Source organism: Sturnira hondurensis, unplaced genomic scaffold, assembly GCF_014824575.4.
Source record: "Sturnira hondurensis isolate 20B ecotype Veracruz unplaced genomic scaffold, ASM1482457v3 Scaffold0016462, whole genome shotgun sequence".
NCBI classification, from domain to species: Eukaryota; Metazoa; Chordata; class Mammalia; order Chiroptera; family Phyllostomidae; genus Sturnira; species Sturnira hondurensis.
Window position 1 is genome coordinate 5,013,496 of NW_028089093.1, and position 17,361 is coordinate 5,030,856.

At 35.6% G+C, this 17,361-nt stretch overlaps 1 protein-coding gene and 1 long non-coding RNA gene across 6 annotated transcripts in view; one reads left to right on the top strand and one right to left on the bottom strand.

Annotated features, from left to right (window-relative positions):
- The window catches only part of DMTF1 (cyclin D binding myb like transcription factor 1), a 32,149-nt gene extending 16,528 nt beyond the window's left edge, over window positions 1-15,621 (bottom strand). The window contains exons 1-6 of one of the 2 annotated variants that reach the window (XM_037066134.1): window positions 15,532-15,621; window positions 14,320-14,436; window positions 12,421-12,543; window positions 7,474-7,568; window positions 5,380-5,494; window positions 4,095-4,171 (exon numbers count right to left, since the gene is read on the bottom strand). In XM_037066134.1, the coding sequence (XP_036922029.1) occupies window positions 4,095-4,171; window positions 5,380-5,494; window positions 7,474-7,568; window positions 12,421-12,543; window positions 14,320-14,428 (519 nt within the window). In that variant the 5' untranslated portion in view covers window positions 14,429-14,436; window positions 15,532-15,621. The remainder of the gene's footprint in view (window positions 1-4,094; window positions 4,172-5,379; window positions 5,495-7,473; window positions 7,569-12,420; window positions 12,544-14,319; window positions 14,437-15,531) is intronic. The other variant, XM_037066135.1, reaches the window with a different exon arrangement.
- Window positions 1,299-13,964, top strand: LOC119000979 (uncharacterized). Of its 4 annotated transcripts, XR_005069452.1 has the most exons (4): window positions 1,299-1,963; window positions 4,307-4,371; window positions 5,983-6,167; window positions 12,413-13,964. It is a non-coding gene; the product is annotated as an uncharacterized LOC119000979 (long non-coding RNA). The 4 variants fall into 4 exon arrangements; XR_005069449.1 differs by lacking the exon at window positions 1,299-1,963 and having other exon boundaries at window positions 4,169-4,371; XR_005069450.1 differs by lacking the exons at window positions 1,299-1,963; window positions 12,413-13,964 and adding an exon at window positions 8,985-9,220 and having other exon boundaries at window positions 4,169-4,371.
- Window positions 15,622-17,361: the final 1,740 nt, after the last annotated feature.

Sequence of the window (17,361 nt, forward strand, 5' to 3'; positions counted from 1 at the left end):
TCCAGAGTAAAGAGGAAAAGGGGACACTTCCTGGTTCATTTTATTAGGCTCATTTTATTTGCTTAACAGCAAAAGCAGACAAGGAGAGTTTCAGAAAATAATTTTCAGCCTAAGCTCATTCACTAACACAGATACCCCAAATCCTTAAGAGTTTTAGCGTGCTGAACCCAGCAATATATAAAAAATATATTAAATCAATGGAGAAAGTAAGCTCATTCCAGTAATACAAATTGTGTTAAGGTCAGAAAATATAATTAATCACATGAATAGATTTATGGAAACGAATGTAAAATCTCAGTTAAGTATGAACGGAGCATTCACAGAATTCAATATTCATATATAAGAACACTCCTAAAAAGTCAGAATTTGTTGATAGTCTGATAAAAGAAAAATACATTTGAAAGTATGAAGACTGGAAGTTGATTTTAAACAGAATTTAGCAAGGCTAGTGGTTACAAAATCAATATATAGTCATTTGCATTTCTGTAAGAAGCTCATAAAAATCTTTAAAAGTTCTCATTCACAATAGCATCAAAATTAAAAGTACTTAGGTAAGTTATACAAGTCCTTTATGAAGGAAAACATAAAACTATCAAAAAATTTAAAGAGAAACTAGCTAAAATGGAAAGCTATCCAATGTTCTTCAGTAGGAAGACAGAATATTGTAAAGATGTTAACTCCCCTGAAACTGGTGCACAGACTCAATGTGGTCCCAATAAAAATTCCAAAAGCTCCCCATTCTCTGTAAGCTCACTTTAAATATCTGGCACTTTATAAATTTAAATTTATAATGGATATATAATTAAATTTAAATTTATAAATTTATCTTGCATTTTATAAATTTAAATTTATAATGGAAGAATAAAGGACCAAGAACACTCATTAAAGACTTTCCCCATCAGATACTTGGAGTTTTGAAGAAGGTGTGCATGGGTGCAGGTATCGACAAACAGAACCTGGAAAATATTAGAAAACCTAGAAACAGATCTACAGAAGCTTGACCTAGGACAGAATGGACACTGGGGATTGGGGAGAGAGAGAAGGAAAAAACAGGCCACTAATTAGATGAACTATCTGTATGTAACACAACTGAAAAACCATTAGTATCTGGCACAGATTGAGACTGAGTACATCTAGAAAAAGAAAAACCCCATAGGAAAATTGGACAGGAATTTCAAAGAGGAAACAAATGTCCAATAAATGCATAAAAACATGTAATTCAGAAAATTACAAATTAAAGTCATAGTAAAAATACCATCCACACCCACCAGATTTGTATGAATTAATAGCAAAAAAACAAAAAGAAACCGTTGAAGGACTGGGTGAAAAAGATGAAGGGATTAAGAAGTACAAACTGGTAGTTACATATAGTCACGGGAATGTGAATACAATACAGGGAAAATACTCAATAATATTTTAATAACTATGTATGGTGCCAGGTGGGTAATGGAAATATTGGGGAGAACCACTGCATAAGTTATCTAAATACCTAATCGCTATGCTGTATACCTGAAATCAATATAAAATAATATTAAGTGTAAACTGTAATAAAAATAAATTAAAAAAAATTTAAAAAACCCTAAAAGACGATTAACCACAAAACAGGTAACCTATAGTATGCATATTTTGCACAATAAAATATAGCTAAAGAATTCAACAGGGAATTGGTTTCAAATCATAACATCTAACAAAAGAAGTTACATAATTCCCAGAGAAGTCACCTATTTAGAAAAAATTTAAAAACAGGTATAAATTACACAGATATACATTTTATATACTCTTTTGAATGTATAAAATCTGTACCAACTTAACAGCAAAAAGTTTCTAAATTTTAGAATCTTTTCTAAAATTCTTTTGTTTACGCAGTTTCTTTTCTAAAATTCTTTTGTTTATGCAGTTTCAATTCTGTAAGGGATTAAACCTAAATATTTATTGGGCACTGTGTTGCAGGATAACCATCTGGGTGAGATAAAAAGGTTCTTTCTTTGTTTTTACTTGTGGCAGTTTCTTTCATTTATCTTTTTACCTGAAATATGAAATATATGACATCTAAATACTTAGTTTTTAAAATGTCTCTACAAAGTCCTTAGAAGAGTACCACACAATAAAAACTATGGTCAAAAATTAAAATCAAGTAAGTTATCTTTTCCCACAATCTACATCTTTTTAGACATTTCCTGTTTCTGCCAATCCTAATCCTTACTCTCTCAATCACCCAAAATGAGAACTCTGTTCAGTTATTCCAACTCTTCATTTCCTCTTCCTGCAACTTCCTTTGAGAACCTGCTTAACTGCCCTCTCCTTGCCAACTCCGTTTCTATCCCTGTAGCTTCAAGTCCTTACTACTCTCACCCAGTCAACTGAAAAGGTCATCTAAAAAGTTGTAGGACATTTTAGTCATGTTCCTTGCCATGAATGATAAAGTTGGGAGGGGTCTTGGAGATCATCTATTCCAATCCCCTAGAAAAGCAGCCAGCTGCCTAAATTCCCAAAATTCAGTGCTCTTACCCCTCATTACTTGTCTTATCGAAACCCATGCATTTTCTTCGTTTTAACTAAAGTGTATGTGACCAGTGGTCAACTTAATACTGTTTTGGATATATTTTAATTTTTTCTTTTTTTCTCTGGATGAAATTTTAATGGTTACCACATTTCTGTCTCAAAACAATTTGCTCGATGGGAAGATCTTTGTTCATTAAGAAAGAAAAGTTTTTAACTGTTTATAGTTTACAAAGCTTAGTTTGGGAAGGATGCAGCTTAAAATTAAGCTAAGAATGTGGTCTTTCCAGGCAGCAACCTATTTCTAGCCAACTAAGTATCAAATAGAATGATTACATAAATACTACACACCTACCATTCCCAAACAATGCTAATGGTCTACATTTCAAACATGCACTATTTAAATCTAACTTAATTTTGGAAGTAAATGGTCAGCAAGTTTCCGGAAGATTTCCCTGGGAAGAGCACAGACTTCCGTAATGATCTCTAACTTAACTAAGGTACCAGTTTCTCATTTCCCACAGGGTAGAGTTCTATTTCTCCAGTCTGGACTTCAAAGCTCAGTTTTCAGAGGCTCATAATTTTGGTTCAAGTTAAAGAAGTTAATTTAACATGATCTGGGTTTAATCTCCGATTTCTTGATGCTTAGCATTTTATGCATGCTTTTCCTTCCATCTCTATTTTAGCCCAAGTTCTACATCCTCTTTAAAAGACAGCTTAAATCTTTGCTCTTATGAACATTTTCCCGTAGCACTCCTAGCCCTGGGAATACTCTTCTTCCTCTGATCTCATGCAGAATTTACAACATGTAGCGCTCACATACAAAGCCTTGTATCTTTCTTCACCTACTGTGAATATTCCCAAATGGACTGCTGGCTTTTCAAAATCAAACACATTATTGCCTTAATGTGTATTAAGGCAATTCATATCTCCAGTGCCTCAAAAATTCTGTGTTAACAATGAGGACGGGCCCTGGCTGGTGTAGCTCAGTGGATTGAGTGCGGTCCTGCAAACCAGAGTATCGCGGTTCGATTCCCAGTCAGGGCACATGCCTGCGTTGCACGGCAGTTCCCGGCAGGGGACACACCAGAGGCAACCATACATTGATATTTCTCTCCCTCTCCCCTTCCCTTCCCCTCTAAAGATAAATAAATAAAATATTTTAAAAAAAACGAGGATGACTAAACTAACTAAAGCCTGAATATAAAATTGAATTAAATTTTTGATTTTTTTTAAAGAAGGGAAGGGCTAGTATGTCATAAATTCATTCAAAGGAGATGCATATCTTAGACTTTAGACAAAATAAACTTAAACTCTAATTTATAAGCTGCTTTAAAAAACAAGGCTCTTTAAGAGTCTGAGAGGCTATCAAGACTTTATCTAAACTTCAGGGTGTTAACTAAAGCAATAAAACTGAGAATTCAAAAATTAAAAAAATACTATAATTATACACCTTAGAATTATTAAGTTATAACATTAGGCAGTCATACATCACAAAAATTATAGAAAGCTCTTATGTATAACATGCTGCTTTGATATTTTTGCAATTGCCAGTGAACAAATTAGTGAATCAAATAAAAAAATGCTGTAAATACCTTCAGATAGCGTTCAATATTGTTCATCAAAATATCAATTTCTTCCTTGGACCACATCCCCTGCTTCCATTTATGTCCTTTAAAAGAAAATAAGAATGTTATAGAAAATGTTTTTCCTTAAGAGGAATAAAATATTAAAGATTTTCTTTCTGATTAAATATATTTAATAAAATGTAGCTAATTTAATTTCTCATTCTTCTGAACCCTAAAAGATCCCCAGGTAAAGCTGCTTTTGAAACCTGATTTTTAAGGAAGAATACATTTGACTCTACTAATGGTAAGTGAAAGATTTAAAAAAAGTTCCTTCCTCTCAGTTATTTCTCTCACCCTTCAGTAGTACAGAACAGCTAAAAAAACCTTCCAAGTATTAGGAGAGCCCAAATATGCTTAAAACCTTCTGAAAACTATCTTCAGTGAAAAATAAATTTTATGGGCAAAATTACATATATGAAAGATTCTAGGGCAAGGTAAACATAAGGTACTGGATACCGAGTGAATGAGATATTCTAATTGAGTATTTACAGTGGTTAAAAACAATTTACTTACTTTTGCTTCCTTTCCTTACTTCAGAGTGGCATGTTCACAACCCCCACTTTCTTGTAGCAGCTTTCTAGCAATCCTTATGAGCATAGCAGCACTATAAACACCATGTGACAGTAAGCCTCTAAGCTATTTATCAGACCAAAGTAAGTAGATCTTTGAAAAGGCTTGAGTTCCTATTCCCATAAGCAGTATACTATATTGTCTTTTAAATGCCACCACTATCCATTTGTTCAAAAATTAACAGGACAAAAATCTATTTCATATCAGCAAAATGGTCAATTATTGAAAAACAAATGTTGGTTTCATTCAGTCATTTAGTGCCAAATTTAACTCAATTAGAAGTAAGTCCTAGTCAGAAGAAGTCAAGAACCAAATGATTTCACTCCTACGTGGGATATAAAACTGAAACTCAAGACACAAATGACAGTATGGTGGTTACCACATGGAGGGGTTTAGGGGTGGTAAAAGGTAAAGGGGGCCAAATATATGGTGACAAAAGGCAATATGACTGTGGGTGGTGGGCACACAATGCAATATACAGACCATCTATCATAGAAATGTATACTCGAAACCTACAGGATTTAGTAACCAATGTTACCCCAATACGTTTAATATAAATACATAAATAGCTCAATTACCATAACTAATCACAATTATGAAGGTCCAGCTCAGAATCCAAATAACTATAAGCTTTTTATCTTCACTTTTTCCAGTAGATGCTAAAGTTCACAGTGTATCTTACCTTTGTTGGTCAGAGAATCCTTATCTTCTTTAGTAGTAAACCATGCTTGACTAACTGCTGAAACTTCCTCATTACCCAATGGAGATATTTCATCTAGTTGCTCATTCTGTAGAATCTTGAAAAAGTACAAATATACATTTGGATATTTATATATAAAATGATCTCATACATACAATAAAATGGAAATGCTGGGATTGGGTGTTATAATTGTGAATGTCCTTACTGGTAGTTTTCTTTCTAAAATACAGTCATCTTTAATGTAATCTCTTATTAAATTTAAAGGATTACCAGGCTAAAAGACATTATTGCCAAATCATGATCTGCTTACTGTTTACTGCCAACTTCTTTTAACCAACCTCTAGAGCTGACTCCTGCCCTCATTAATGTGCCTCCTTTTCCAAGAATTATGCGGTGCTACTTTTATTATTGCAGCTACAGCATTATTTATGGAGAAATGTGTAGTTAAAATATAAGCTTTACTGAGATAATTCAGATACCATAAAATTCACCCCTTATATAATTCAGTGGCTTTCAGTACATTTATGCCATTATCACTGGGTACATTTTCAATTACATACATACCTAATCTATCAAATTCTGCAGGAACAAAGCCATTTTTAAGAGTTGGCCTTGGGCTAAAGAGAAGAAAATCTGACAACAGTACTGCCAAGCCGGGTATGAAATGATCACAGACAGGCCAGGATAAGGAGAGTTGTATGCCTAGTGATCACTCAACCAAGTGCAGTCTCCACAGTGGATCAACGGCTAAGCTATGCCACTGGCTGAAGGTGAGTCCTAACCAAGATTGGACTATTTCTTTCCTTTTTAAAAAAGATTTTACTTATTTATTTTTAGACAGAGGAGAAGGGAGATAGAAAGAAAGGGAGAGAGAGAGAAACATCGATGTGTGGTTGCCTTTTTGCACACCCCTATGAGGGACCTGGCCTGCAACCCAGGCATGTGCCCTGACTGGGAATCGAACCAATGACCCTTTCATTCACAGGTCTGTGCTCAGTCCACCAAGCCACATCAGCCAGGGCATGGACTATTCTGTGAATAAGGAAAAAATGAATTTCTAATTTCAAGAGGGAATGAAATCCATCTCACTTGAAAAGAGAGAAGGTATCATTGAACCACCAAAGCAAAATAAGGGGGAAGCCACAGCTCTGTTGTCACCTACTTTATTTTTATATCTGGTGGTAATGAATACGTTACATTCATAAATGCAGTTTAAAAAAAACCCATGGGCAAAAAGCTAAATCACTGAACAAGTATGAAAAGTTTTATAACTGAATTTCTGTGTCATATATCTTAGATTTTTTTCTTTTGAAGACCAAGAGGGCTTTATAAAGCTAAGACTTGAGAGAGACTAGATAGTGTCTATGGCCTCTTGTATTGAATCAGTTGGTTAAAAAGATAAAATCACCATTCTCCACAATGAGTCTAAATGCACAGCCAAGTCCATATGAACCTTAGGAATAACCCTGGCATGTGCTCGTTAACTGCCATCTTCAGGCAAACCCTTGGCACTGCATGGCTTACAGTTTCCTGATGAAGAATTAGAATCATTGCTTAAGTCGTATAATGTTAAACATGTAAATAACCATCTAATGAAGCAATAATGATTAAATTTTAACCATGATACTCAACACTGTCGATAATGAGTTAAGTGAGTCTAGCATCCATTGACGTAAAATAGAGAACACATGCAGCCTATCTAAATCAGTCACTACAGAAAACTGCTGGGTAAAACTACCTCAAAAGCTTTATACCCCAATCAATTTCTTAAGATAAGATAAAGCCTACAGTTATTTAATAGCTCAAGTGAAATCCCTCTGTGTACATAAAGAATGCACATGCATTATCTGTTTCACCAGATGTGAACCACTCTACAGGGAATGAGTTTTAAAATTCTATCTCTGCTTACAATTCTGAGACTCACACGTGCAGGGACTTGAGACCCTGAATGAAGTAATAAGTCTTACCTTAATTTTGCGGCTGCCACTTTGTCAGACAAAATGTTTGCACTATTTTATCACCTGTAATACGTGTAAAGGATAGTCTTCTCGCTGTCGGTAAAAAGACTTACTCTACCTGGATCTGTGTCACAGTTCCCTCAGTAAGATCATCATCTGTCACCTCTGTGGTTGCAGTCATGGTCACCTCAAAGCTCTGATCATTTTCTGAAACTTCAAGAAAAAGAACGGTTTAACTCTAGAATGAAAGGTTCCAATTAATTTTTAAAAATCCATGAAAAAAATGTGACCATCTAATTTCTTAACACATTCCTTGCTCATATATGTACGTGTTTAACCAATATTTATTGTGCACCTCATACATACTAGGTATTGCTCTGACTTATGTGGAGATAGCAGTGAGCTAAAAAAACAAAAACCTTGCATTTAAGGTGCCTATATTCTCATGGGTTAAACATAAAATGAACACGATACTTATGTTGGATGGTGATAAATAGTAAAAAGAAAAAATAAAGCAGGAAAGGGAATGTACTGGAAGTGAGGGAGAGTATTTGAAATCTTAGATGGGAGACCAAGAAAAGTAACCAAGGCTTGGTACAAAGTGAGGAAGGGAGCTAGTCAGGTAGGAGTCTTGAGAAAGAGCACTTCAGGCAGAAGGAAAGCAGAGTACAAAGACTCTGAGATAGGGGTACGCCTGGATTTTCCTAAGAATAGCAAGGAGGGCAGAGTGGCCAAAACAGACTGAATGAGAACAAGAAGATACTATGTAGAAATTGTCCAGGGGTCTCCAGCCTGAAGCCCTCAAGCTACATGTGGCTCAGGATGGCTATGAATGTGGCCCATCACAAAATTGTAAATTTACTTAAAACATTGACATTTGTGATTATATGTCATAATATATTTAATTTGTGGCCCAAGACAATTCTTCCAGTGCAGAGATGCCAAAAGGTTGGACATGACTGGGCATTATACAGACATTGGCTTTTTTAACTCTCAGATGAGAAACCAACGGAAGGTTTAGAGGATTGATATAATCTTTTATTTTAACAGATCATTCTGGCCAGTACAGGGAAAATAACTGAAATGGCAGCGTGGGCTGGAGTGAGATCAGTTAAGAAGCTAATTCAATAACCATAAGATGCAGTGGCTTGGACCACAGTTGACAGTTCAAGTGAAGGTGATGAGAAGTAGTTCAAATTACGGATATGTTTTGATGGTAGAGCAAGTAGATTTTGTGGGTAAAGCAAACATGAGAAGTTGAAAAGTCAAATATGATATTATAGGTTTTTTTTTTAATTGCAGGAAATGGAAAAAATGTACCGGCTATGAATGAGGTGGGGAAGACTGTAGAAGCAATTTCAAAATTTAGAAAATATCAGGAACTCAGTTTTAAACATATTAATTTGAGATATCTACTAAACTTCTAGAGTTAAAAGAATTCTGGCCCTGACCAGGTGGCTCAGATGGTGGGAGTATTGTCCTGTATGACAAAAGCTGTTAGTTTGATTCCTGGTCAGAAACACACCTACGTTGTGGGTTTGATCCCCAGTCCGGGTGCACATGACCAGTTGATGTTTTTCTTCCTCTTTTTCTCTCCCTACCCCTTCCTCTCTTTCTAAAATCAATAAGCATATCCTCAAGTGAGGATTAAAAGAAGTCTGAACTGGATTAAGTCGGGAGACATCACCAGAGACAGGATTTAAAATAACGAATTCTAGGGAGTAAAAACAGAAAACAGAAGCAGTCTAAGAACTCAGCCCTGGGGTATGCCACACGTAGAGGTTGGAGAGATGCAGACAAGCTGTCAAAAATGGTGGGCAGATCAATTAAGCCAAAGACTGAAAAAAAAATCACCACTGGATTTAGCAACAAGGTGTCTGGAGACCTGGGAAGACCTGTTTTGGGGAAGTGATAGAGGCAAAAGCCTGACTAGAGTGGATTTAAGGAAGAATGGAAGAAGAAATGGAGGCAAGTACAGGCCATCTTTTTAAGGTATTCTGCTCTTAATGGAAGGAGAGTAACTGGATGAAAGCCAAAACTAGGCTAATGGGACTTTTTATTTTAAAGAAGAAATTACAGTATGTTTACAATGCCAATGGAAACAATCCAGGAGAGAAGGAAAAAGTGATGATTCAGAAGAGAAAAAGAACTGCTGTGACAATGTCTGTGAACAGGCAAAAGGGCTGGGATCTAATAAATCGAAGGGCTGGCTAGGAGAAATGAAATAATATACGGACATAGATACAGGCGGATATATATTTGTGGTAGTGAAAACTTAAGTAGGAAGCAAGGTTATTCGTTGAGAGTAAAAATGGTAGAGGAAGTATCAGAGGTTTTGGTACGGATGAAAGTCATCTCAGAGTGGGAGGTGAAGTGAGGTGTGGTGTGGTGTGACTGGCAGGCAACATCCTGATCCCACTTCAAGTTAATGATCATCAATTTAAAATGAGACTGGTCAGTTTGCTTATGCTGTTTTCCTCCCACTGGGTATAGACATAAATAGGCAGATTTAACCACGGTTGTGATTTCATCAAAGAACAAAGATAAGGGAAAAAAAGGACTTGCTGGTAACTTCAAAATGGTGATTACAATGATTAACCACGAAAGTGGAAACTGGACACAAAAAGAAAAAGTGGTAAGATCAAATGTGCTAGTGAGGCAAAGGATCACAGGAGTTTTAAGAGTATTAGAGGAAGTGAGCTGGAAGCGTAGAAGTAGTGGTAGGAAACAAAATCTGAAATAGGAAACAAATGGACTCTAATAGGTAATAGCAAAGTGGTCATTGTAGAGGTGAGGCAGTGTGAAGAAAAGGAGGCGGCTAAGGAATGGCAACAACCATCTAAATGAGTGAGCACCAAGGGTTACAACCACAAATAGGGAATGGAGTGAATGCGGGGTGGGGGGGAGAGGGGGGCCACGGGGCCAACTGCGGAAACAAGCAGTCAGCAAGTGATCCAGACTGATCACCATGAGAGTAAGGAGGACTTTTTAGTTCAGACAGATAAATTTTATCAATTTTATTTAGCATGTAAAGAAAATATGAATATTAGAGTTAATTTTTAAGTTAAATTAAAAAATTTTAATATTTACCCCCAAGAAATCCAACAAAAATGACTTGCCTATTCAATCAGTTCCAGATGACGGTGGATATAGGAGTTAATGCTTTTTTCTTTTTTTTTTGCTCAGTCCCCCCACCCTAGGACTTCATGCTTTCATGTGACTTTTTAAGTGTGGAAACGTTCCTAAGTTGATTTTACCAACATACTTTTTATAAATTCAGGGAACATACAAATACTTCAAGTCTGCTTTTCATGAATTCAGTTTTAGTGTAAATATTAGGCTTTAGAATGTCCTTCTCTCTGTGATATACTATTACCCAACATCAAGCAGCTCATGTATTTTTATGTCAATACATCCATATTATCTTAGCCATTAATGTGAGTGAGGATGTGACGAACTCAGACCAACACAATAAAATAGAATTATGAAGTACAGTTTGAACCTACAACCATGATCAAGGCACTATACTTTAAATGAATTAACTAGTCAAAACAATCACTCAAAAATTCTGGCTTAATAAAATAAGTCAGTCCTGGGGGTGTAATATACAGCATGGTGACTACAGTCAATAATACTGTGTTGTATATTTGAAAGTTGTTCCAAGGGCAGATGTTAAAAGTTCTCAACACAAGAAAAAAAATTGTAACTGTGTGGTGATAGATGGTAACTAGACTTATTGTGATCATTTCACAATACATAAATATAATGAATCATTATGCTGTACACTTGAAACTATTATGTTACCTGTCAATTACAGCTGAATAAAAAAAATTTGTAGCTTAGAAAATGTCCATGTGGAATTCATCTGTACAAATGGGCCAATCAAGTTTTAAAACTGAATAACAATATGATAGTCAAATTAGAAAAGAGTTTTAAAAAAATCATATGAATCATCATTAAGAGGAAAGATCATTTAATTAGAAATAGGTTATGTTTGTATAGTCACAACCGGAAGCAATATTAGCAATATGAACATTAACACTATCTTTTAATAAAGTCTCATAGAAAACTGATATAAAAGAATTTCTTTTCTGTAAATTTAATATGCATTTAAACTTTAAATACGAAGTATGTACTTGTGAAAACATGGTTTTCCACAATAAAAACCCAGTCTAAATTTTTCCCCACTGGATTTTGGCTGATGTGGCAAGACTCTTTACTCAGAGAGTGACACCCAGAGCCTTGTACCTCAAACCCATTGCCATGACTACCTGCTCCAGCTTTGAGGGACAACACAGTTCAACAACATTCTGTATTTTTTGCTACACAATCAGAAATACTATCTAATGTCACCACTGTTGGGCAGTATACTTTTGCCAACAGTATTCCCCCTGAAATACTGTACCTCCTTAGAATCTAGTCTACTCTAAATGATTGATCTTGGAATATAAACATGTTAAAACTTTCTTAGTGAGAATAAACTCATCAGACTCCTATCTAACTTCCACTTAGCTGTTTACCATATAAAGAGGCACTACAGCACTGGAGCTAAGAATATGAATTACAAGAACTAGGATGGTTGGGTAGTACCTTAGACAAGTTACTACACCTCTCTGTGCCTTAACAGTCCCTACGCTACAGCATGCTTCCTCAGTGAGGGCAAATATGCCTCCTGTGAGATGTGTGTGAAAAAATCTTATTCTCTTTATTAACCACACAAGAATATGCAAACAGTACATCTCAAAAAAGTACAATATATCCATGGTATTAAAATTTCACAGGGGAGAGCTTGATCAAGGGGAAAAAATGTTTAAAAAGACTCCTGGGTAGGAGTGTGGGGGCAATAATTTTAAAAAGATTGAGAAGATTAAATTCGACAATGTATGTAAAAGTACTTAGAGCTACACCTGGAATATATATAAGCACTCATTAAGTGTTAAAGAGAGGTTTTTTGATGAAGAGAAAAATGATGGGTTTAAGTCTACTTTCAAATGCCAATTAAATTTCTTGCAAGCTAAAATTTCATTTTAAAAGGAAACTCTGTTCTTAATACATAGTGACTTACGTGGAAGTGCAACAACTGATATGCAAGGAGTAGAACCGTCAATGCTCTGATCATCCTCAGAAGACAGACAAAGCCTTTTATGTGGAGGTTCAGTACTATCTTCTGAGTCTATTTCATCAGCTTCTGATGAAACAAAACAAAACAGAAATCTCAAAACATTCAAAACAGCGAGGAAAACATAAAAGTAATGACTGTAAAACAATCTTCTTGCCAATTGTGGGACTTCATGAAACCCAGCCACAAAAGTGGGACTCCAAGCAGTATTTCCTTCTCTATGTCTAGTATAGTACCTCAGCTCTCATTCTCATGACGAGGAACTATGACAAACTTGCCACTTTTTGGACATCATATTTTTGTCAACTACCTGGATGTCAACTATCTGGCTTTCCAAATATTTCACATGTAAAGACAAAGGCAGAGTATTTAATTCACTCACAAATTTACTGAATGCTTACTATATGGTAGGTGCTGGGACAAGAACAATGAGCCACCCTGACAGAGCTCGCTGAGATGACTAACTTAACGATTTTAAAACAGTATAATAAGAGCTATGAAGGTAGAATGAAGATGCCGTTGAATGAGCAGAGAGGAAAGGCATTTTAATTTAGACTAGAGGTGAGGGAAGGTTTCTAGGAGAACATGTCTTCAACTTGAAAGGGAAACAGAGCCAGGGAAAGTGATTATTACTGTCAGTAGGAGTAATATGTACAGTGACAGTAGGTCTGAAAAGCTTAAGGTCTGTTGGGAAAGTACAAATAAATAAGCATGAACTGGTGGAACGCAGACACGTGAAACATGGCAGGACGGAGGCGGAAGGGAAGCTGAGAAGATGGGAGGCCTATGTGCCCAATGGAAGAATTTGAACTACAGTCTAAAAACCACGGTAAGCTTTAAAAACCTTCTTACACTGTTGAGTATCATAACCAGTATGCCTTCGAAGTTTGAAAGATGAATTAGAGATGAGAGACTGGTTAAAAGGCTGTTAAAGCTACCCACGTGAGCAAATGAACTACAAAAGGAGGGCTTGAGACAGAGAGGAAGGAATTGATTCAAGAAACATAACTCTATCCACCTATCTTGATGATGGAATGAATGTGGGAGATGAGAGGACTTATTCCTGCCTGCATTTATGATCTAGGATACTAAAAGTAATAAACTTGAGAAAGGAAAAGAGAACTAGGTTTGAGAATTTTGTGAAAGAATTCAGTTTGGGATATGCGACATTAAAGGTGGTTCTAAGAAACAGAATTCAGAATAAAGACAGAAGTTTGAATCATTTTAACATGTAGGTGGTCGTTAAAACCACAAGTTTGAATGAAATAACCTAGGGTTTAAGAATGGATTCAAAAGAAAAGACAAAATCTAGGTTAAGCAAAAGTGAATTTAAAGTAAAATAAATAAATAAATTATAAATAAGAAAAAGGTACAGAAATGAAATCACAAGCCCCAAGGCCACTGAATCTTAATTCATTACATATGATCATATAAGAGCATATTCAGATAGTCACTTAAAATTCTCTAACACAGGTTCTAGCAAAAAAAAACACCTAATTTATTTGTATTGGCACAACACGACTACCTCTACATTTTGTAATATACCACATATACTCTGGTGAGGAAGTATGTCATATCTAATCCATCACCATTTTAGGAGGCTCAACAGAGTCTATTTATAAAGTAGCTATTCATAAAAGGTTAAAATTTATGGTGAATTTAAAAATGTATCAAAAGCTCTTAAAAATACAAACATAAAAATTATGATTAACTCATGATCTAAAGAAATACCTTCCTTTTCTACTGTCCTAGCCTAAAGTGTCTATCTGCATAATAAAAGTCAGAGGTGACATAAAAATCAAGAAATCCACAAAGATTCATAATTACGCCTGCAAGGTCTCTTACCATTCTGAGGGCAGTGAAGAATGAGGTTCCCGTCTGTATCTCGAGTCAAAGTTACAGAGTTCACAGTTTCTACTGTTACTGAGTCAGAATCCTCTTCAACTGTGCTCATACTCAAATCTGTACAAGAACAGATTTCAGATTAGAATTTTAAGAATTATTTCCATATATGAACATAAAGTAGCCTCTAATTTCCCTTACTTCTCCCCTCTGACGAAAACCCTGCAATTTGTATCTACCTACAGTGTTCTTTATGTGAAATTGTAATAACAGTTTAGATTTCAAGCAATGGTTTTTAAAAGTTTATACCCACTATTTAGAATAATCTGTAAGAACTGACTGTTATGATTAAGTAAAAACCTACAGTAGTCACTTTTTTAAGAGTTGTTCTTTACTACATGCAATAAAAGTTGTCACCTCAGCAAGTCTCACTACTTTATTTTTTATTGGCAGCTCTGTGATATATTTAAATGTTTAACTTCTGATTCTTTAGAAGATTCATCAAAGCTTTTATCTTAATCTAAGAACTGCTTCTCTAAAACACTCTTTACAAGTATTTAAGCTCTGTTATTTGACAAGTAGAAACACTAAATAATTCTTCTTTAAGTTTTTTTCATTAACACTAAGGAAGTACATACAGCCATCATTGACCAAACTGCTTTTCTAACAGAGATGGAGCCAGGCCTTCTTCTGAAAGGGAACTGTTTTTGTTTAAGCTGTTTTCCACATACAATATTTTTCCTTTTGTTGCTCAGTGGCAGAATATAGTATTCATGGTTGACAGGGAGAAACTTACTGAATTACAATCCATGGCCTGGTTCACGTCTTCAGGCTTACCTTACAATGTTCAATGAAGTTCCTGCTTCAATCTTCATTTTGGTCTTATCCACATATTTTTTACCAATTACCATAATAAAGGACATTATTTATTTGGCTCCTATACACAAAATATCAGTGTGTTCATATATTTGCCACTTACACAAATGCGTTTTCCTTACGCAGAAAAATTTAGAATCGATTAACATTTACATGGTGAAGACCCAGTGATTCATGAGAGTTTTACTGTACAAATTACTGTTTTAAAAGGCTATCATTTATTTTACAATGATAAAGATGCCATTCCCAAATTAAATATAAATGGAAATCATGATCTAGTCATGATTAAAACGTGCAAATCATGAGAAGGTGAGGTCTTTAGAACAGAGGCTGGCTTACCTAGAAAACAGATGGATCAGCTATAGCCCTTCCCACAGAACCCAGTCGCCTTCCCTTGGCCAGCAGCATCACTTTCATGTTAGCCGGACTGCTTCTCCCCCATGCTCCTACTGCTGCAGCACTGAAAAAGGAACAGCATTACACAGTGAGGCCTGTAAGAACACATGTATGCTAATAATATGCTGATGACACCTTAGACTCTGTGCTTTGTCAACCAGAAAAATGACACACAGCCAGAATTCATAGGTTTACCTTTAGGAAATCAGCCTCTAAAAGTATTCCTAATAAAAGCAGAAATGATGAGATCCCTATACCCATTGAGTTAATTTCAAAGGCAGTTTCTCAACCCAGTTGTCCCTCATCAGACAGTCAAACATTCTTGCCAACAATAGGTTGAACTATGCTAGTGGTTCTACGAGCTACAGACTTAGGTACATGTAACATGACCCAGGGGGTACATCAATACATTACCATAAATATTACCAGTATTTTTTCTTTCATTCGCTCATTATTTATTAGAAGGGAAGGGGGGGGAAGGGGAGGAAGAGAGGGAAGAACATCCATCGGTTGCCTGTCTGCAGGTGTCCCCTGACTGGGGATTGAACCTTTTCCTTTGTGGGATGACGCCCAACCAACTAAGCCACATTGGTCTGGGCACCAGTATCTGTTCTTTGTAACAATTAACACCTGGGAACAACTGACACCTTGCTCCTCCTCTATGTCATCAGTCTGGCTCAAATAAACTCTTACAAAAATTCAAAAAGAAAAAAAACCACTTTTTACGTAATACCATACTGCATCTAAAAGTGTTAAAAATATATGGTATCTGTGAACAACACTGACTAGGGATCTGTGGGGGGAAAAGTCCTAAACAGGCTAGAAAAGGTAAATCCCAAGTAAGCTTCAAATGAAACGTGGAACTTATAAAGCCTGAAATGATTGGTTTTTGAAGGTTTCTTTTAATAACCTTCTCATCTTCATCCCAAAGGGTCAACTGAAAGTTCAAAAGCATACTCAGTGAGATTTGAGGTTCAAGATGGATGTTTCAGCAGAAACTAAGGATTAAAATCCCAATCTTTGGAGTATTCTAATAACACCTGTCCAGGATGGTTATATTTGAGAATTGCTGTACGTAAGTAAGTCTGCAGTGAAAAAGGCATAGGTCTTGCTAGAGAAACCTTCAGCCAGCAGTTGTATTTCATGTTGTTCTTTTCTTTTTTTTAAAAGCTGGTTTGTGTATCTACAGCAGAAGAAAAATTTAATGTTAAAAAACCCCTAAAATCATTTATAAATTTACCAAACCCAGAGTTCACTGTCTTTGGTGTGTGGGTTGAGGGAGACTATTGTGGATGAGGAATTTTATGTCCAGCTTTTTAGAATTTATTCATACTGAGGTGTGTGAAGGAAACCAAGATAGGTCTTTAACTGAAGTCTTCTGTATGGTTTAAAACTTACACTGCACACAGAAAAAGTAACATTATTTACCAGTTACTCTATCACTGGATATCTATGTTCTTCCCAATTTTTCATTTCCTTAAGACATATTGAAACAAACACTTAAACAGTATCAGTGAAAATTAGTAGATCAATGAACATGAAAATAAATGAAGTCTTAAGTCATACTACCATCTGTTTTCCGGAAAGATGCATAAATTTATATCCCAATCACTGATGTGTAAACTCTACTCCTGGTAGCCTTGCCAGTATTTTTATTTAAAAAGAAACCACAAAGCAAAAAATAGCACAACTGCTCATTTGATAGGTGCAAAATGGTTACTGGTTTAGCATTTAGTTAATGTCATCTTGGGACCCAAGTTAATCTAAAACTTC